Source organism: Propithecus coquereli, unplaced genomic scaffold, assembly GCF_000956105.1.
Source record: "Propithecus coquereli isolate 6110/MARCELLA unplaced genomic scaffold, Pcoq_1.0 Scaffold193, whole genome shotgun sequence".
Lineage (NCBI taxonomy): Eukaryota > Metazoa > Chordata > Mammalia > Primates > Indriidae > Propithecus > Propithecus coquereli.
Window position 1 is genome coordinate 1,676,350 of NW_012144190.1, and position 20,003 is coordinate 1,696,352.

The 20,003-nt window shown below is 60.0% G+C and overlaps 1 protein-coding gene across 1 annotated transcript in view; it reads left to right on the top strand.

The window, feature by feature from the left end:
* The first annotated feature begins 2,584 nt into the window (after positions 1–2,584).
* SHANK1 (SH3 and multiple ankyrin repeat domains 1) overlaps positions 2,585–20,003 on the top strand; it is a 43,634-nt gene continuing 26,215 nt past the window's right edge. Inside the window, exons 1-14 of the mRNA XM_012643095.1 lie at positions 2,585–2,852; positions 3,111–3,314; positions 3,822–3,893; positions 4,963–5,071; positions 5,305–5,456; positions 7,289–7,456; positions 7,864–7,980; positions 12,441–12,518; positions 12,674–12,740; positions 12,997–13,327; positions 14,137–14,330; positions 17,585–17,698; positions 17,878–17,953; positions 18,426–18,452. Of these exons, the coding sequence (XP_012498549.1) occupies positions 2,598–2,852; positions 3,111–3,314; positions 3,822–3,893; positions 4,963–5,071; positions 5,305–5,456; positions 7,289–7,456; positions 7,864–7,980; positions 12,441–12,518; positions 12,674–12,740; positions 12,997–13,327; positions 14,137–14,330; positions 17,585–17,698; positions 17,878–17,953; positions 18,426–18,452 (1,964 nt within the window). The 5' untranslated portion in view covers positions 2,585–2,597. The remainder of the gene's footprint in view (positions 2,853–3,110; positions 3,315–3,821; positions 3,894–4,962; positions 5,072–5,304; positions 5,457–7,288; positions 7,457–7,863; positions 7,981–12,440; positions 12,519–12,673; positions 12,741–12,996; positions 13,328–14,136; positions 14,331–17,584; positions 17,699–17,877; positions 17,954–18,425; positions 18,453–20,003) is intronic.

Sequence of the window (20,003 nt, forward strand, 5' to 3'; positions counted from 1 at the left end):
CCTTCAAGGCAGGGGTTGCAGTGCACGTACACCATGATGGCTGTTTCCGCTCACCCAGCCAAGGCTCCAGGCCTGTTTCCACTCCGACCCTGAGCTGTGGAGGGGGGAGGGGCCGCGGGCGCCGCCGACCGGGACTCAGCAGCCCCGCCAGGCAGGTAAGGGGGCCGGAAACCGCGGTTTTGGGGGAGCTGCGGGGTCCGGGCCGCGGGAGGGGGCGGGGGCGCCCCGGATGTCCTTGGCCCGGCGCCGGCCCTGGGCCTGGGTGTGCGGTGGGGGGTGTGGGTGAGGAGGGGAGCGTTGCCCCAGGCGACGCCAAATTGGGTTACGCCCCAGTCCCCGGTGCCCCGTCCCAGATCGCAACCTTGATGGGAGGGTGCGAACCCCATCCCTGGCCGGCAGAGCCCCTAGCCCGAACCCGCCTCCCGCTCTCCAGGGCGAAGGGCTAGGTCGCGGTACCCGCCTCCCGGCGCTGCCCGGCCACTCCCCCGCCTTGCCCACCCTGGCGCACCTGGGCCCCTCCCCCAGGTCACCCTGGTGCCCACTGCCGTCCAGCGGGGGTCTAGGCCTTGGCCTCCTCCGCCCCCTTCGACCCCCTCTGGCTCGTACTTCTCCTTCCAGGCTCTTCCAGTCCCTTCCCTCCCCTTGCCCAAGCTCCCAGCATCCCCACCCGTCTCCAGTCCCTTCCCCGCCGGCCGGCGCGCCCCCTCGACTCCCGCTCCCAGTCCCGCTCCCGGTGCCCCCGCCCCCCTGCCGGCCCGGGCTTTCCCCCACCGGTTTCACCGCCCCAGCCCCGGCTTTCTCCCCGCCTCCCTCCGCCTCCATTCATTCTCGCGGCCCGGCTCTCGGCCACGCCAGCCGCCCCCTGTCCCCTCGCAGCCTCCCAGGGCACCCCCTCTCCCCTTCTCCACCCCCCCCCCCGCCGATTCCTCAGCCCGTCTCGGTACCAGCTGCGTGCCAGCTATTCTTAGCCGCGGAGCGTTTGATTCATGCCGCCCCGGCGGAGTGTGCCCGCTCCCTCCCTCGAGGCCTGAGGGGGAGGGGCCGGAGCTGGTCGGGGGTTGGGGCAGCCGTGCGCGCGGGGGGCCCCGGCCAGATTGTCTTTCATCCCACGGTCCACCCCGTCCGTGCGCGGCTGGTGCTGGGGGTCAGCCAGGGTCAGCCGAGGGGGAGTGGCTGCGGGCCCCAGATCGGGAGGTGGGATGTGGGATAGGGCAGGGAGAGGGGTTAGAAGGAGGCCGGGGTCTCCAAGGGCAAGGTGGGGCAGCGCGGCTGGGTACCTGGAGGGGGAGGGGGCTTCGAAGCACTGGCCATGCGTGGGGGAGGGGCCTCCGACCCGTGGTTAGATGCTCGCTCGCCCACAGCTCTTGGAACTGTCCCCCCCCACACACACATTTTGCCTTCCCTTCCCCAACCCCCTAGCCCATCCCCACTCCCCCAAAGTCAGCAGTCCCCTCCACTGCTTCCCATCTCCATGGCAACTGTGCAGGAGCCGGCCTGGTGTGGGGGGGAGGGACCAGACCAGACATTCTGGTTTCCGGTGTTGGGGTGGGAGTAGGGGAGAACAGGAGGGAGGCGAACCCCATTTGGAAGGGGCCCACCCTCATAAGGCCACCTCAGGGAACAGCGGGGATCCGGAGATGACCCGCACCTCAGTCCCCGGACCTCATATCACTTCTTAGCCTCCGTCCCAGCCCCACCGTCCTCAGAGTGGAAGCCCCAGCCCCTGGCAACGGCAGCCCACCCACCCTGCAGCACCATCCGCAGCCTCCCCACACCACCCCAGGCCACAGCACTGTCACCCGGCCAGTCCTCCCCAGGCCAGCCTCCCCACCACCCACACACCCTCTCAAGATGCTCCTACAGCCTCCATAGGCCACCTGTTGTGGTTCCCTTGGGGACACCCTGGGTAAGATGCTCTGTCCATGGCACCCCCATCTCAGTGCCCCTTGCTCCCCGGCATGGCCACTTCCCCAGCAGCTTTCGGCACACATTGTGAGCCACACTTGAGTGAAGTCACCAGCTCTACCACTCCCAGGCACGCGAGGCCTGGGCTTCTGCTACCCGGCTCACCACGCCTCTGTCTCCCCTCGCTACGCCTCAGCCCCAGTCCCCAACCCAGCCCAGGCGAAGGGCCAGGCTGGGGCCAGGAGGGCAGGATGCCTGTCTGTTGGTCCACCTGTCTGTCCTTAGCTAATTTTAGCTGCATTTTTCTGTGGCCTGGCAAAGTGGGCCAGTAGCTCCCGCGGTGATTCTGCGGTTTCTGGGACACGGCCACGCTGGGTCAGCGGCAAAGTGGGGCGCAGGGGGGGCGGGGGGCTGCAAGCAGGGCCAAGGGCAGGGAAGGAGACACGTGCTGGAAGCGTGTCAGTCCAGGGGCGTGTGCTTGCCAACGAGGAGGCGAGGAGGCAGCAGGTCTGAGGGTGTGCCCAGCCTCCTTCCCGCCTCTCTTGGCAGTGGGGGTAGGCTGCCCCTGACCGCTTGTCCACTGAGTAGTGCTTGTGACCTCTGAGGGGTCCTGGGCTCCTAGTCTGACAGCTGCCCTTGGCCCCTGCAGCCGCCTGTGATGCTGCCGTCCCCCGTCGCCCCGTGGCCCCACAATGACCCACAGCCCCGCAACAAGCGAGGAAGAGGAACGCCACAGTGTCAGCGAGTGTCCCGAGGGGGGCTCAGAGTCCGACAGCTCCCCAGACGGGCCAGGGCGAGGCCCCCGGGGGACCCGGGGCCGGGGCAGCGGGACACCTGGTAGCCTGGCCTCTGTTAGAGGCCTCCAGGGCCGCTCCATGTCCGTCCCGGACGACGCCCACTTCAGCATGATGGTCTTCAGGATTGGCATCCCGGACCTGCACCAGACAGTGAGTGACCGCTTACTGGCTGGTGGGGGGAGGCGGTTGGGGGACAGGGTTCCAACAGACATGAAGAGGCCTCTGGTGCTGGGCGTCCTCCTAGGAAGCCCCGTGGCCCCCTTTCCACAAGCTTCCCCATCTCCACCTCCTGTCCCCAGAATCACCCCACCCCCAGCTTTCTGCTCTCCCTGCCCTTCCCATCCCACCTGAGGCTCCTCCCTGGCCCCTGACCCGCCCTAGCCCCCCGCCTATCCCTTCCCCCACCAGAAATGCCTGCGCTTCAACCCCGATGCCACCATCTGGACGGCCAAGCAGCAGGTGCTCTGTGCCCTGAGTGAGAGCTTGCAGGATGTGCTCAACTATGGCCTGTTCCAGCCGGCCACCTCAGGCCGAGACGCCAACTTCCTGGAGGAGGAGCGGCTGCTGCGGGAGTACCCCCAGTCCTTCGAGAAGGGGGTGCCCTACCTGGAGGTAAGGCCGGAAGCTCTCCCAACCCCATCACTGACAAGAGAAGGCATGCCCCGCCACCCATCTGACCACCCCCCAAGACCTTAATGAGGGAGAACCCAGTGGACTATTCCAGATCTCCTGAGTCATGGGAAAGACTCACAGGGGCCTGAGTTCACATTCCGTCTGTGCTGCCTCTGACCACCTGAGTGGCCTTGGGCAAGTCACTTCCCCGCTCCAAGCTTCTTGCCTGTCCAGTTGGGGAAGGACTCCCAATTACAGTAGGCATTCTAGAACATTCCCTGTGAGGTCCAGACTCCTACTCCTTCAAGGCAGGGGTTGCAGTGCACATACACCATGATGGCTGTTTCCGCTCACCCAGCCAAGGCTCCAGGCCTGTTTCCACTCCGACCCTGAGCTGTCCCCAGAGTACTAGAAGGAGCTCAGACCCTCCCCCAAGCCCAAGCTTCCTCCCCAGGCCCTCGATTTCAAGTCTCTGTGTCTCTTCCCCTCCCCCGCCCCTGCCCTCAGTTCCGATACAAGACCCGAGTTTACAAACAGACCAACCTGGATGAGAAGCAGCTGGCCAAGTTGCACACGAAGGTGAGAGAACCCTGCTGGCATTTCCCCCCATAGCCCCCCGCCACCTGGAGCCCCTGCCCAACCATTCTCTCTCCCTGCCTCTTCCCAACAGCCCTCACATTCCTTACCCTCTCTGTCCCTCACCCCACTTAGCTTGGGATGTTGTGTCAAATTTGGGACAGCGCCAAATACCCCCCCATTGTCCCCATTGCAGCCCCTTCTTACTTCCCTCCTTTGCCCCTCCTCCCCTGCCCAGGCCTGTTTGCATCTGGCTCCTTGGACTCCCCCTTCTCTTCCTCTAAGCCCCGCAAATCCACTTTGGGTCTCGGTACTCCCCACCTTGGCCTTGGACTCTGACACCCAGGGTCCTTCTGCTTAGGGACTATTTCATAGGCACTGCAATGCAGTTCCCCCAGCTCATAACCTAGATCTCTACTAAATCCAAGGATCACCCCTTCCTCTCCAGCCGTATCTGTCCTGGTACCTTGCTCTCCAGTCCTGTGAACGTGTCTGCCCCGGGTCTCCCCTGCTCCCCTAGGCGCTGGGAGGAAGTCGGGGGACTGCTCTGGTCAGAGATGGAGGATTCTTGACCCTTGGGCAGAAAAGCCTCCTGATCCCTCCTTATCCACCCCTTCTCCCCACCACACCATGCATCCGACTCTTCCTGCGTGTTCCATTCCCCCTAGACTCGCACTGTCCACTGTGGGAGCCACCAGCCAAATGCACCTCCTGAGCGCTTGCAGTGGGGCAGGTGGGAACCTAGTCTGCTGTGAGTGTGAAATACACACAGATTTTGAAGACTTAGTACGCCCCCTGCCAAAGTTAAATACCCAGTTAGTAGTTTTCGTATGGATCACCTGTTGAAACAGCAACATCGTGGATCTGTCCAGTTAAAGAACATCTATCACTAAAATGAATTTCAACGCAATTGACAAATCTCCTTCCTTTCTTTCTAAAGTTGCTACTAGAAACATTTCAATGGCCTTTGTGGCTCCGTGTGTATTTCCACCGAATGGCGCTGCTTGAGATCCGGGCTTTTCTGTCCTGCTCCCTGACCGTCCTGTCTCCTCTTTCTCTGTCCCTGGCTCAGACGGGGTTGAAGAAGTTCCTGGAGTATGTGCAGCTCGGGACGTCCGACAAGGTGGCGAGGCTGCTAGACAAGGGGCTGGACCCCAACTACCATGACTCGGATTCCGGAGGTAGGGAGGGGGACCCATCATGGAGGACCGCAGGGGCCAGGACAGGGGCCGTGGGGACAGGAATGCCATCTACACCCAGATCCATTCCTTACCAGTGTCGGCATCAGCACGTCACGCTCCTGACGGGGGCCTTGGGGCCACAGGTTGGGCGGACAGCTGTGGCATCTGGCAAATGGGAAGGGCTGGGGTAGAGCCCAAGGGGCTGCATGTGACCAGCTTTTCCCGCCCTCCAGAGACCCCCTTGACACTGGCGGCCCAGACCGAAGGCTCTGTAGAGGTGATTCGAACCCTGTGCCTGGGCGGGGCCCACATCGACTTCCGGGCCCGGGATGGCATGACAGCGCTGCACAAGGCCGCGTGTGCCCGGCACTGCCTCGCTCTCACGGTGAGGCTGCCAGGACCACCCCCACCCCCACAGCGGGACCCTCTCTCCTTTCCCTTTCTCCTTTCTCAAACCCCAGTTCTTTCATTTCTGTTAAAAATAGCCCCTCTTGGCCAGGCACGATGGCTCATGCCTGTAATTCTAGTACTGCGGGAGACCCAGGCAGAAGATCGCTTGAGGCCAGGAGCTTAGCCCAGCCTGGGCAACATAGCGAGACCCTATCTTACAAAACAATAGAAAAATTAGCCAGGTGTGGTGGCGCATGCCTGTAGTCCCAGCTACTTGGGAGGCTGAGGCAGGAGGATCGCTTGAGCCCAGGAGTTTGAGGTTGCAAGGAGCTATGATCGGGCCACTGCACTCCAGCCTGAGGAACAGATAGACCGTATCTCAAAAAAAAAAAAAAAAAATAGCCTTCTTCATGTCCCTAGTGTAAGCCCCTTTCCATAGACCCACAAATGTACAACCCCCATGGGCACTCCTCTGATTGATTTAGAGACCCCTGTCTCAGCACCCCAGTTGTGTCCACCTTGGCTACAGCCGACTGTCATGCAGACCCGGGCGCAGCCTCCTCCCTCAACACCCAGAACGTCTCGCTTCCTCCCTCTGACCCAGCTCAATGACAGCCCTGCCTCTGTCTCCCCGAGGTGTGAACCCTCCTCGTATTCCTTAAAATACAGAATGAGCTCCCTGCTGCACCCCCAGAGAGAGCCCCTCCAGACACACCCTGAAACCCCCCCTTCTACCCTTCCAAGGCTAGCACCTCATCACCCAAATCCATCCCCCCTCCTTTTACATGCAAATACAGCCTGCTCCTGCAGCGCCCCAAACGCGCTTTCCCGAATAGACAAACCGTACACCCACAAAATACATACAGAGTCGACTTGCACGGTCTTATTTTAAAATACTCTTCTCCTTTCCTGCCTCCGCTGGGGTAATGATTCCTCTCCATACACAGGCCAGGATAGGCTGTCCCCAGAGATAGCCATTGATAAACACCCCGTGCACAGATGCTGTGGCTGAATGGACTCTCACTCTTCTTCTGCAGTCTCTTTTTTGAAGAGCCCTTAATGCAGTCAAACACGAGCCACGGAGACCTGCCGTGTACCCTGGCGTTCACACTGGCCACACGGCACTGTTTGCATTAATTAAACACTAGCCATGTTCAGGTGTTCATAGCCCACGTGTGGCTGCCACACAGGACGGCACGGTTGCAGACTTCCCTACCATGGCATAACGTGCTGTTGGACAGTGCCGCCGCCAACACTTTTTCCTATTAATGCTCAGTGCCACCAGCCTTCCGCACCCAGAGCTGTCCCTCAAATGGGACTACTTCCTGTCCCTGCAGGTGCCAGCCCCAGTGAGGCTGGCCAAACGCTCATCTTAACCCAAGCTTGCCCTCTTCCAGACGTCCTTCCATGCCCCATCTTTGGGAATCTGGTCCTGATAACACCTCCTACTTGGCCAGGGGCCCTCCTGCATCCAGGCTCTGTTCTCTCATTCGTCCCCTGAGTAGGTAGAGTAGGCAGGCACTGAGGCCACTGATATCCTTCGATGGCCTATCCAAGGTCACCCACAGGGGAGAGGTTGGGCAGGATGTCAGACTGGGAGGGTCCTCTGGAGGCATCTACCCAGTGCCCCCATCGTTCGCAGGGGATAAGAATGGCCCCGAGACGGAAAGGGTCGGGTGCAAGGTCATACAAGGGCGTCATGGCAGAAATGAGCCTGGCATTGACCATTGCGGGTCACCCACAGCCATCCACCCTCTGACCCTTCACAATGAGCTGGGTCATGCGTGACTGTCATCTGCCTTTTCTTCCTGGTCTCTCTGTTCCCAGGCTCTCCTGGACCTTGGGGGCTCCCCCAACTACAAGGACCGCCGGGGACTGACCCCTCTGTTCCACACGGCTATGGTGGGAGGTGACCCCCGGTGCTGTGAGCTTCTTCTGTACAACAGAGCCCAGCTGGGCATCGCCGACGAGAACGGCTGGCAGGAGATCCACCAGGTGCTCCCAAGGGGCTGGCATCCAAGGGGCTGGGCTGGGGTCCAGGTGCTGGGGTCCCCACAGAGGGTGGGGTGAGAGAATAGCATGGTCCCCAGAGGAAAAGATGGGGGCGTGGGCTCTGGGACCCTCAAGGCCCTGGGCTGGGGGACTGCACACCTTGACCCCTGAGAGGGGCGGGGCTGGCCTGGACTCCTGGGCCTTGGAATGACTAGACATTCAGGCTTGCAAAGCTGACGGGCTGGGTCCCTGAGCAGGCACAGGGGCCAAAAGGAGAAGGGGCGATGGATGTGGGGCTCCGGGACCTAAGGTTAAGGACATCACAGACGGACACTTGGCCCGGGGGGAGAATGGCCGGGGAGGATTCCAGCCGGGTCTGATCCAGCCCCTTCGCTCCCCGTCCTCCCCAGGCCTGCCAGCGGGGTCACTCTCAGCACCTGGAACACCTGCTCTTCTACGGGGCTGAGCCCGGAGCCCAGAACGCCTCGGGGAACACGGCCCTGCACATCTGCGCCCTCTACAACAAGGTCTGCCCTGGCGGCGCCCGCCCCTCGCACCCCGCCCTCAGCCAAACGCACTCGCTCCTCTGGGCCACAGCTCCCAGCCTTGGCACCCTGGGCTCTGTCACTGTTTCCATTCTTCATCCATCCATCCGTTCATCCATCCGTTCATCCATCCATCCGTTCATCCATCCATCCGTTCATCCCTCCACTCACTTACTCACTCAACAAATATTTACCGACGGCCTGCACCATGTTAGGCCCAGAGCTGGGTGCTGGGGACAAAGTGTTGAGCTCGTGGCGTGGTGGGGGCAGATGGTGCACCCTGTCACTAGAGTCCAGAGTGCTTGCGGCAGTCACGGGAGCCTGGGTCCCTGTGGGAGCCCACATCTGGGCCTGGGTTCCTGTGGGCTGGCTGGGGGCGCTGGCGGGGGCTTCCCGGAGGCCGCGGCTGCAGCGTTCAGCAGGAGCTGGCTGAGTAGAAGAGCGGAGACGGGGTGCTCCCGGCAGAGGGCACAAAAGCCAGAGGGAGAGAGGCTGGGGCCCATGACGGGAAGTGAAGGAAGTTCAGGGGCCCTCGTTTCCCACGTCTCCTCTTGGCCGCAGCACGTGCAGGCGCCATGCGGGGGCACGACAAGACAGAAGGCCAAAGAGCAGCCCCCGAAGGGAACGAGAGTGGGTTGGGAGTTTTAGCAGTTGGGGCCGGGTGGACGTCCTCGCTTCAGGGGCTCCCAGGAGAGGTGGGCAGGAAAGAGCAGGCGGGGGCCTCGGGTAACCAGCTGGCGCCGCGCTGTGGCTCCGGTTGGTAAGGTCTGGGGCTTTCGGCCTCATGACCCCTGGCAACTTTGCCCGCCACCCTGCCCCGAGCTCCAGGTGACCCCGGGCAAATCAGGCCCCCCGGGAGCCTCAGTCTCCCCACCCGTTTCTGGACGCTTCCTGCCCTAGAAGGGTGCTGGGGGGACTTAGGGGGACAGAGCCTGGCATGACGGACTGGCCTGTCAGTCCCCTTCCTCCAGGACGCCTTCCAAAACAGCCCCAGCCCCTTCTGCCTCGTGAGAACGCGCAGTGCTGGGGGTCTGGCAGGTAGCCACGGCTGCCTCGTGGCAGCCAGCAGTATGCGCGGCGCCCAGGGAGGACTCAGTGTTTGTCAAACCGAACCAACATGGTGCTGGCACTTCCCTCCCTGCCTGCTCCTGTCTCTCCTGCTCTCTGACTCCCAACCAGATCCTGTGACTCCAAGGCCCATGGGGCCACGAGCAGCACAGCAGAGAGGGAAGAAGCCCCAGCCCTGCATGCAGATCGGGGGAGGGGTGCAAGCAAGTTTCTCCCTGTGTGAGGCTCTGTCCTCCTCCCTGAAACGGGAATGACAATGCCAGCTGATGGAAGGGGATGAGTGATCATGTGTATGAAGTGCTCGTCCCTAGAAGGCAGCGCAATGATAATAATTGCTATGATCATTGCCAGGGTCGGGCAGGGGCCAGTCAGGAGACAGGCACTGTGCCGTTCATCTGAACAGGGGAAATTCAGTATAAAGAATTAGTGGGTCAGACGAGCAAGTCGTTTCCCCTCCTTGAGCCTCCGCTTTCTCATCTGTGAAATGGGTCGATAACTAGTAACCACCATGCAAAAGGATCGAGTGCGTTAACGTTTCGCTTGCTTTTGGCTTGGGGCTTAACAAATAGATGCTCAAAAAATGTGAGCTTGTCTTCCACTTTTCTCCCCTCGTCTTCCTCCCAGGCTTTAAGCTTCCCAAGAGCCAGGGTTAGGTCTGACAGATTTTCACTCTCTGCTTCCCTGGCTTCTGCCATGCTCGTTTAGCCTCTGGTCATGAAGCCTGAGTCTGTGCCGGGGCTGTGAGCTCCTCAGAGGGGTGGTTGAGTCTGATGAGTTGCTCTGGCCTGAAGCCCGAGCACATAGCAGGTCTACATGCATCTTTGTTGAATAAGCGAATGAGTGAATGAATGAATGATGGGTCAGCCATCTTGGACTTCCACCAAGACTGTGCACAGTGCCCGGCGTTTGCTTGTTTCCACAGATCGAATGACTCAGTGGATGAATGAATGACTTGAACAAATGAATTTTGACTGACTCAACTCCACATCCTCCATCCTCATCCTCTCCATGCACATTTCTTGAGCACCTACTGTGTGCCTGGTGCCAGGCGCTGGGGATGTGAGATGAATCAGGCGGGGCGCCTGCCCTGGGGAGGGCTGGGGGTGGGGGAGTTGGGGGGTAGTTCGCAGTCCAGCAAAGAGGCAGATGCATAAACAAATAGCGGCAACACCCTGCGCTAGGACACCAGTAAATACCAGTTTCTCTCCGCGCCCAGCTGGGCGAGCCATGCACTCAGACGTGGACACCTTCTCAGCGCGTAAGAGTAGGATGAGGAGCTGGAGAGCTGAGGGTCTGTGCTCTGGCCCTGTGCCCCCCAAGGTGGGGGCTGGGGTGTGAAAATGTGCAGCGGTACGCCTGGCAGTAGTAACAGTCTAGGTGGGGGGCTGGCATGTGTACACACAGGTGCACACGCGTACGTGCGCACACACACACACTTTCACAAACACACCCAGAACATTAACGGGGCTGGCTCTGCTGTCCGATGCGTGACTCTGGCAATCAGAGCCATCCATTCCTAGGAGACAGGTGAGTGATAGGATCAGAAAGCCAGGTTCGAATCCTAACTGCTCCATGAACTGGCTGTGTGGCCTTGGGCAACAGGATTTGCCCTCTCTGAGCTTGTCCTGTAGGGTGACCCCATAGACGCATCCTTGGTGGGTTTGTCGTGTGGAAGGGGTGAGATCAAGGAGGTGCGTGGGGAATGCTGGCTAAATTAGCATCAGAGGGAGCTGGAGGACAGTTGAGCTGGAGGCCAGGTTGGGTTTGGCCAGGCCAAGACCAAGGGGAGAGGACATTCCCACTAGTGAACAATTCCTGTGGGGCTGGCACTATTCCAGGTGATGGGTGCCACCCACAAAATCGTGCCCCTGTGTAACTTATAGAGGGGAAGAGACCAGGAAGAGATGATTAACAGGAAATGGAATTCCAAGGAGACAGTGTTATGAAGAAAATAAGTTAATATTGGCTTAGAAGAATGCCTGGCACATATACAAGAGTCATATATAAAAAAATAAAGCAAGGAACAGGACAAGGTGGTTATTTTAGACGGGGTGGTCAGAGAAGGCCTCTCTGAAGAGGGGCCATTGGAGCAAGTACCTGAATGAAGTGAGAAAGCAAGCTGCACGGAAATCGAGGGGTCAATTCGAAGCAGAGGGGCAGCAGTTGCAAATGTCCTGGGGCAGAAGTGTGGCAGTCAGAGGAAGGAGGAGGCCAATGTGGCTGGAGCATGGGGAGCAAGGGCGGGTGGTAGAAGATGAAGTTGGGGCAGGCGGGTGGGGGTGGCAGGGCTGGCAGCTCAGGTTAGCTCAGCTAACCCTAACCCTCCTAGGCCAGGGCCAGGGTGTTGGGTTTAGCCCAAAGCATGATGCGGAGTCACATGGGATTGACATTGGGAAGAGTTGATATGGATGTAGATGGCATCCCTGCCCTGCTGCCCCAGCCCTGGCACCCCCCACCCCCACGACACGTGCCCCCTTCCTCCAGGGTCTGGCAGAGTGCGCAATTAAGACAAAAGGCTTTGGAGTCAGACCCGGGTTCAAATTCAAGTGCTGATAATCACCAGCTGCGTGACCTTGAGATCCTTTGAAAGCCTTAGTGTCCTCCTCTGTAAAATAGAGACAATAATGTACATTTCATGGAATTGTGGGGCGATTCGGTGAGTTCCGCCTCTGAAGCGCAGGTGCCTGGCAGGCGACATGGTCAGCCTTCCGTAAGGTTCAGACTGGTGCTTCTCAACCGGGGGGCTTCTGCCCCCAGGGATCATTTGGCAATGTCTGGAGACATTTTTGGTTGTCACGACGGGGGAGGGAAGTGCTACTGGCTTCTAGCAGCAGAGGACGTTGCTGCTCAACGTCCCACAACCATAGGACCCCCACCCCCAACAACAAAACGTCACCTGGCCCCGAATGTCAGCAGTGCAGAGGTTGGAAACCTGGTTTAGATCAGTGCTGTCCAGTGGGATGTAACACAAACCACCTGTCCTAAACGTCCTAGTGGCCACATTAACCAAAAGGAAAAAGAATCAGGGACATTCATTTCAGTAACGAATTTTACTGAACTCACTGTATCCAAAATACTATCATTTCAACATGGAATCAATATAAAAATTAATAGAGATATTTAACTTCTTTTTTTTTTCATACTACACCCTTGAAATCCGGTGTGGATTTCTCACACACAGCACCTCTCCATTTGGACCGGCCACAGTTAAAAGTTCTCAGGAGCCACACCTGGCTGCTGTCCTGAGCGAAGCAGGTTTAGGTCAGATTATTTATCCCTGAAGTCCTTAGCACAGTGCCTGTCTCTGCTCCTGGTGACCGTAATTGTGTTTTTTTTCCTCTTTGTCCTGTGCTACTTGTGGCCGTCGCCCTCAGGAAACCTGTGCCAGGATCCTCCTCTATCGAGGGGCCAACAAGGACGTGAAGAACAACAACGGACAGACCCCCTTCCAGGTCTGGGGCGGGGTGGGGGGGTGTGCGGAGGCCGCACTGGCTGATGGGGGCGATGAGGAAGGCGGGACAGTGGGAGTGCCAGGAGGGAGGGCGCGCTTGCGGGGGCACCTCACAGCGGTTTTCTGCCACCTCACCTGCCTGTATCCCCTCTCCAGGTGGCAGTGATTGCCGGGAATTTTGAGCTGGGGGAGCTGATCCGAAACCACCGAGAACAGGACGTGGGTGAGCGAGAGGGAGCCGGGGCAACGGGGGGGCTTGTGATGGGCCTGGGCAGTGGGGGAACCTGACCCGGGGGCCAGGATAGGATGGAGAACCCTGGAGAGAAATGTCTGGGCAGCGGGTGGGGCGCGATTTCAGGCCCGCTCTTTCTCATAGCTGTCCTTCTCGTGCCTGTCCCCGCCACCTCTTGCCCGCATGGCCCCCGCCTGCCTCTGTCTCCCTCCCCATCTGCCCCGCCCCTGCCACTGTGCCCTCTCAGTGCCCTTCCAGGAGTCCCCCAAGTATGCGGCCCGGCGACGGGGACCCCCAGGCGCAGGGCTGACGGTGCCCCCGGCACTGCTGCGAGCCAACAGCGACACCAGCATGGCGCTGCCCGACTGGATGGTGTTCTCCGCCCCAGGGGCCTCGTCCTCTGGGGCCCCTGGCCCTACCTCAGGGCCCCAGGGCCAGTCGCAGCCCTCAGGCCCCGCTACCAAGCTCAGCAGTGGGACCCTCCGAAGTGCCAGCAGCCCCCGAGGCGCCCGGGCCCGCTCCCCATCCCGAGGGAGGCACCCCGAGGAGGCCAAGAGGCAGGCCCGAGGACGGCCCAGGTAGGGGAGGACTCAGCCCTGGTCCCTCAGTCCCCAGCCCCGCCGGATCCCCTCCCTGAAGCTGCAGCTTCCCCCAGGGCCAGCCCGACTGCCTACCTGCTGTAGGTCCCCAGCCACCAAGTCCCTAGTCTCCCCCGTGGGGGAAGTAAGGACACTGTGAGCTACTCTCCCGACTCCCCCACCATGCGCCAAGTGTTAGCTGAGTGTCTGCTCCATGACAGGGGCCTGGGACGAGGGGTACCCAAAAGAAATGTGGGTTCCGGCCCCTGAGGATAGACAGAATGGCAGGGTGAGGTGGAGGAAGCCCAGCAGGAAGAAGATGGTGTGGCGGGCAGGGACTGGGGGGGACAGGCACAGGACACCGTGGGGTAAGGAAGCCAGCCTGGCTTGGGAGGCCAAGGAGGGAGGCAGAGGCCAGCCAGGCATGCCCTGAGGAAGTGGGGAGCTTGGCCGGGAGTGGCGGGCAGAGGAGTTGGACCTGACCCAGGAGGAAGCTGGGAGTTGCGGAAGGCTCGTGAGCAGAGGGGATGACACAGTCCCAGCTCAGCTTCAGGAAGCTGAATCAGGCCTGCGTGCAGGACCGTGGGAGGGGCACGGCAGAAGCCAGGAGGCAGGACGGGGGTGGGGGGCAGCAGTGGGCAGCCAGACGGGCCCCCCAAATGCCCTCTTCCCCCCAGGACACCAGAGCTGGGAAACCACTCAACCCCTCCCCCACCCTGATGCTCCTCCCCTACCCAAGGACCCCTGTTCTCCCAGAGGTGCCCCCTCCCTCCACTCTCCCCCGCCTCTCACACCCTCTGTGTATGCAGCTCCAGCGGGACGCCCCGGGAAGGGCCGGCTGGGGGAACAGGGGGCTCAGGGGGCCCCGGGGGTTCCCTGGGCAGCCGAGGAAGGCGGAGGAAGCTCTACTCAGCGGTGCCCGGACGCTCCTTCATGGCCGTGAAGTCGTACCAGGCCCAAGGCGAAGGGGAGATCTCCCTGAGCAAGGGCGAGAAGATCAAAGGTACCCGGGGCAGGGCCCAGGCTGGGCTGCAGGCGATCGGGGAGGGGACGGGAACAGCAAACAATTCTCGAGCCCCTGGAATGTCCCGTGCACCTGGAGTCCTCAGAGGGCCCCGAGAGGCCCCTTCTGCTCTGTAGGAGCCTAAAGTGTCGCCCAGATGGAGTCAGGAGGCACTGTTGAGGCGAAAGAGGAGAAATGAGCATTTGACGAGGACATCACGCTGGGCAGGGCCGGAGCCTTTCCCCGCGTGGCCCCACAGGCTCCCGGCGGCCCTTCGGGAGGGTGTCCTGAGCCCCACTGCACAGCTGCTGGGATAGAGCCTCACAGTGAAGCGACGTGCCCAAGGTCCCCAGTCCAAGGCCACGGTCCTCCCTGCTACCTGGTAGCAGCGTGAGGCCAAGCAGCCTTGGCTTGGTCCTGCCTCTGCCAGGCGTCCTCTCCTGAGAGATGGGCAGGCGCCTACTTCCCAGGGCCCTGACGAGATGGCAGGTGTGAGGCGCTTGGCCCATGGCGAGGGCTCCCTAAACGGTGGTTATCAGGGGTTCGTCTCTCTTTGGTTCCTCTGTCCTGTCTTCATCTGGAAGAGATGCCGACTTGTGGACTTCACAGGGCTGTTGACATGTGCTCTCGGCTAGAAGGGTGCTTTGGAGATGGGGCGGCGTGTGCAGGTGTGATGGTTAATACGAGGTGGAGGTGCAATTCTTTGCCAGACTCCAGGCTGCCCAGGAGCTGAGCAGTATAGAGGTTGAGAGCCAGGCTGCCCGGGTTCAAATCCTGGCTCCACCACTTCCTAGCCGGGTGACCTTAGTGACTTCTGTGGGCCTCAGTTTCCTCATCTGTAAAATGGGACCCTTGTGAGAATGAAAGGAATCCAGTCATGTAAAGCACTAAGACCAGCATTTTGCACGTCATAAGCGCTGTCTAAGGGCCAGCCGTCATTGTCATAAGCAGCCCCTGCCATGGGCACTTAGAGCAGAGAGACTTGGGCTGCTGAGTGGCAGGGAGGGTCCTATCACAGGAGGTAGACTCGAGTGGGGCCTTGGAGGGTATTCAGGGATCGGAGCATGGGGCAGGTTGTGTAACTGTATCTGTTTTGTAGTTTGTCTCCCCATAGCCGCAGTTCCTACAGGCACGGTCACAAGTCATTGTTCTCTGGGTCGCTGGGGCCCAGTTTAATGACCCAGCCCACAGGAGCCTTCAATGCACATTTGCTGAGTGAAGGAGTGAATGAATGAATGAATGACCAAATGCAGGCGCTAACCATGGGGGCCAGGTGCAGCTCCTTCAGAACCAGCATGCCTGGGAAGTGGGGGGACATGGGCAAGGAGAAAGGGGGGCTGAGGCCGGGCTGAGGGACCTCGGGCATGCGGAGAACCACGGGCAGCATCTCTCACTGTGTCTTTCTGAGCCACGAGGCCAGTACTTCTCTGAAGGGAGAGGACACACTGCACTGTGGTTCCATATTCCCCTTTCATTACAAGGGACTTTTCATTAAAAGCATATCCACAATGTCCCTGAGCTTCGCCACAACCCAGTGAGGCAGCGCAGCGCCTTCGCCTGTCCTCCGAGCCCTGCCCATCTAGCGGACCTCGTCTCATGCGACTCTTCTTTTCCTCCTCGAGGCCCCAGGGACCTCGTCCTGTCTCCGTTCCTCGCAAGCCCTTCTTACACCAAACTCTTGGAACATACTCTTCCTTCTGCCTGGAAAACCCTCCCTCACTCTCTTTGCTTCCTCAACTCCTAGGATCCTTCGGGTCTCAGCCTCTCTGTCACATCCTCAGGGGCACCTTCCTGTACCCCTTTCCATCTACTTCATAGACTCCCATCCAGCCCTTCTCCAAACGCCCTATTCTGTTCCCTGGAGCGCTGACCCCTCCCAATCATGTAGTCACTTGTACAGTTAAACTTCTATTGGCCGCCGGTCTGGAAACTCCACTAAGGGAGGAACCACGTGGATTGTATCCAACAGCGTCTATGCTGGTCCCTGATTCATGATGGTACTAAATGAGTATTTGCTCAGTGAATGAAGGGTTGATGACAAGACCAGCCAGCCAGGCACGGCAGAGCCAGCCAAGAACCCAGACCCCTTGACACCCCGTCTCCTGCTCTCTTCCGTGACCTTGAGCTTCCCCCCGTATGTGCTCACATCCTCTCGAGGGAGGCAGTTTGTGTAGGGAAGCACGTCAGAAGGCCCCGACTCAACCCCTAGCGTGGCCTAAGCCATCTCTGGACAGGGGGCTTTGTGTTAGCTTCAGCTTCTTTGTCTATAAAACGGGAAACCAGTTGTTTCCTAGGTGTAAGGATTGAGCAAGGAGCGAAAATATGTGAAGGGCTAAGTCAGGACAGAGTCGTGAAAAATGCTGGAGAAATGGAGGGCTGTGTGTTTGTGACTGTCGCCATCCGCAGCAGCAGCAGTGAAGCCCTCGGATGGAGAGGTAGCAACACATTGGTGATGAAGAGCATTAGCCCTGGAAACAGACTGAGCTGTGTTCAAATCCATCCCTGTAACCTTGAGCAAATGACCTTGGCTCTCTGAGCCTCAGTCTGCCTCTCTGTCAAATGGGGATAACACAAGTGCCCCCTCCTAGGGTTCTGGCTCAGAGGAGAGCTGGATAACCATTAGGTGTTCTTGTCGTCTGTCTCTGTACTTGAGCACCAGACGTGGCGCAGGCAGTCGGTAGTGTGTGCAAAATGGTGAAGAGGTGGGGCTGAGAGGAAGCCCCCTCCAGGAGGGGTGGTGGGAAGAAGGGCGATTCTGATCTCTCCTCCCTTCTAGAGCCAGGGCAGGCAGAGGGAGGGGTGTGGGGACACATGACAGAAGATGAAGTTGCAAGGAGACTTCCAGAGGTAGCAGGGGCAGCGGTGGGAGGGTGGGGCAGAGTTCGTCCCCCTCAACAGTAATCTAAGTCCACAGAGCCTAGGAAGGTTTAGGGAAATGACATACTGAGCTGTGACCAGTTACCGGGGTAGACGAGGACCAGTTGTGGACCTGCCCCTAATCTGTGGGGACCATGTAACAGAACACGGTCCTTGTCCCCAGTGCCTCCTGAAGTCCCCATTGGATCCAGAGAGCAAGAATGCCAGAGTGACACGATCTGGTTCTCCCCCAACCCCTCCACCCCTTCCTCAGACATTGACAGGAGGCCCAGGGCCAGGTGCTGGGTAGCGTGGGAAGGCTGTGCGTGGAGTGTGTCGGGGACTGGGGAACAGCACAGAAATGCAGAAATGTCTCTATGTCCCTATTCCCCACCCAGTACTTAGCATCGGGGAAGGAGGCTTCTGGGAAGGCCAGGTCAAAGGTCGCATCGGCTGGTTCCCCTCTGACTGCCTGGAAGAGGTGGCGAACCGCTCTCAGGAGGGAAAGCAAGGTAATGAGGAGCCCTCAGCCGTCCTCGGGGTGCCCTAGGAGTCTCAAGTCCTTTCCTTTCCCCTTCCTGATCGGGGTGGGGTGTTGGGAGGTAGATGAGATGGCTTGGGCTGGGAGCCCGGGGGGTGGGCTCATGGTTTCCAAAACGAGGGTCCAAGGTTGTCCCTTGTCCCCCTGCAGAAAGCCGCAGTGACAAGGCAAAGAGACTCTTCCGGCATTATACTGTGGGCTCCTACGACAGCTTTGATGCCCCAAGGTAAATGTCCTTACACCCTCGGGCACCCCCTAAAGCTTCCTGCCACACTCCACACCTTTAAATATTGCCACCACCTCTAAGCCCCGTTTCTGATCTGTTCCTTCTGAGATTTGATTCAGGGGTGGGAGAAGCCAGCGTTAGCTTCAGACAATACAGCCCAACCCCAAACCCCCTCTGGCAGCCACTTTGACTGCCTGGCTCTGGGGTAGCCAGACACCAACGAGGTGGTCAGGGCAGGGTGGGGATGCCTGGGGGCCCGGGGTGCTTGTATGTGGCTGGCTGGAGGCCCTTGTCGCCTTCATGTGCCCCATCTCTGTGCAGTCACATGCAGCGGAAGTGTGTGCATCCCGTGCCTTGCCCGGGCATGGCGAGGGGGCGGGGGGCGCAGGCAGGGCCAGGTGGGATGAGGGTGAGGAGAGGGGTGCACTGACACCTTTCCCCTCCCTGGCTGCTGGCTGACTTGCTTCGGAAGCTTAATGGATGGGATTGGCCCAGGGAGGTGAGAGGGGAGGGGCAGGGGGGGGACGGGGTCAGGACGGGAAGGATGGGTGCCTGTGGGGGTGTATGAACGTGTGCGTGTGCACGGCCAGAGCTGAGGTTTCCCGGCGCGCCAACGTGTGCCTCTGTAGGTGTGCATGACATGCGTCTGTGTGCATGTGTGGCTGGAGGCCACTAGATGTGTATCTCTGTACATTGCCCCGGGGCCAGAAGGTCTGTCCTGCACTGTATATACGGGTGCCTTGGTGGCTATGCTAGTTGTGAGGCTGGCTCTGCACATCTGTGCTTCTCTGAATCTGTGGGCAGCATTGCCAGAAATGTCAGTGTGTCTGCTCACACGTGTGGACAGGTGGGTCTCTGCATACATCAGCCCCTCTCTGTGCATGTCACTGTGCGTGTGCATTAGCACATAAAAGTGTGTGCATGCCTTTGCATCTGTCTGATTGTTCTGGAATTCAGGACCTGGGCTGTTGGGAGGTGGGAAGGGCAGAGGAGGGAAGGACTTCAGGGCTTGGGCTTCCAGAAGGGCAGGGCTGGGGGAGGTGGGGAGAGGGTCATAATTTGGTGTCTGAAAAATGACACCCTCCTCCGCCGCTCCCCCCAATCCAGGGAAGGGTCCCCTTGTTCGTAGCATCCTTCCATTAAATGTGTCCAAACCTATGTGTCTGTGTTCTGGCCAGTGGGGATGGGTCAGGGATGGGGGGAGAGAGAAATGACAACATGGGGAGAGAGAGTGGGGCTGGGGTGCCACCCTGCGCCCCGAGTGTCTGAGGCGCTTGACCATTGTGCGTGTTCGCCTGGCACGTCTCCGGCTCTGGGCACTGGGTGAGTATTGAGGTCCCCCCACCCCAAGTCTCCTTGTCAGCCCCTGCTTCTTGTCTCTGCACCATCTCTCTGGGTCTCTCTTTGGCCTTGGTCTTGGGGGGTCACTTGCTCTACCAGCTGGCTGGGGTTGGTCCCTCTCACCCTCAGCTTCCTCCTCTTCCGTCTGGCTCTGTCTGGCTCTGTCTCCTCAATGTGTTTCCTCTCTCTCCTTCTCCATTCCTCTCGCCGCTCCCCTGTGCAGCTGTGTGTGTGTGTCTGAACGCCCCCCTCCCTGTCTGGGTGGCCTGGCGGGTTGTGCTGTGCGCCCTGCGGGAGCTGGGCGATCTTGCCTTGTGTGTACCCTCTCCTGGCGCCTGCCACCCTCTCTCCTCTGGCTCCGCCTTCTTCTATGGGCTACTTTGGGGTGGGGGTGGGGAGGGGTGTCGCTCACAGACGTGGGCCCGGTCTAAATGCCCTAGCCTTCCTTTCCCCGGCCTAGGCTGTGTTGGGGTGCGTTGTGTGTCGGTCTGTGGTCGTGGACTGTGCGTCCCCTCCTGGAGCCCCTGTCATCTGTGGTGTCCCTGCCCCAGCAGTGGGGCTCGGTCCGCGCGTCCCTGCACGCGGTTGCGAGGCATCTTGTGTGATGTTGTGCGTCCCTCTCCCCGCGCTCTCTCGCTCTGCACCTGCGCGGGAGGGCTCTGGAGGGGGAAGGGGGGTTAGGGGGGGCCCAGACCGGAAGTGCCTCCCC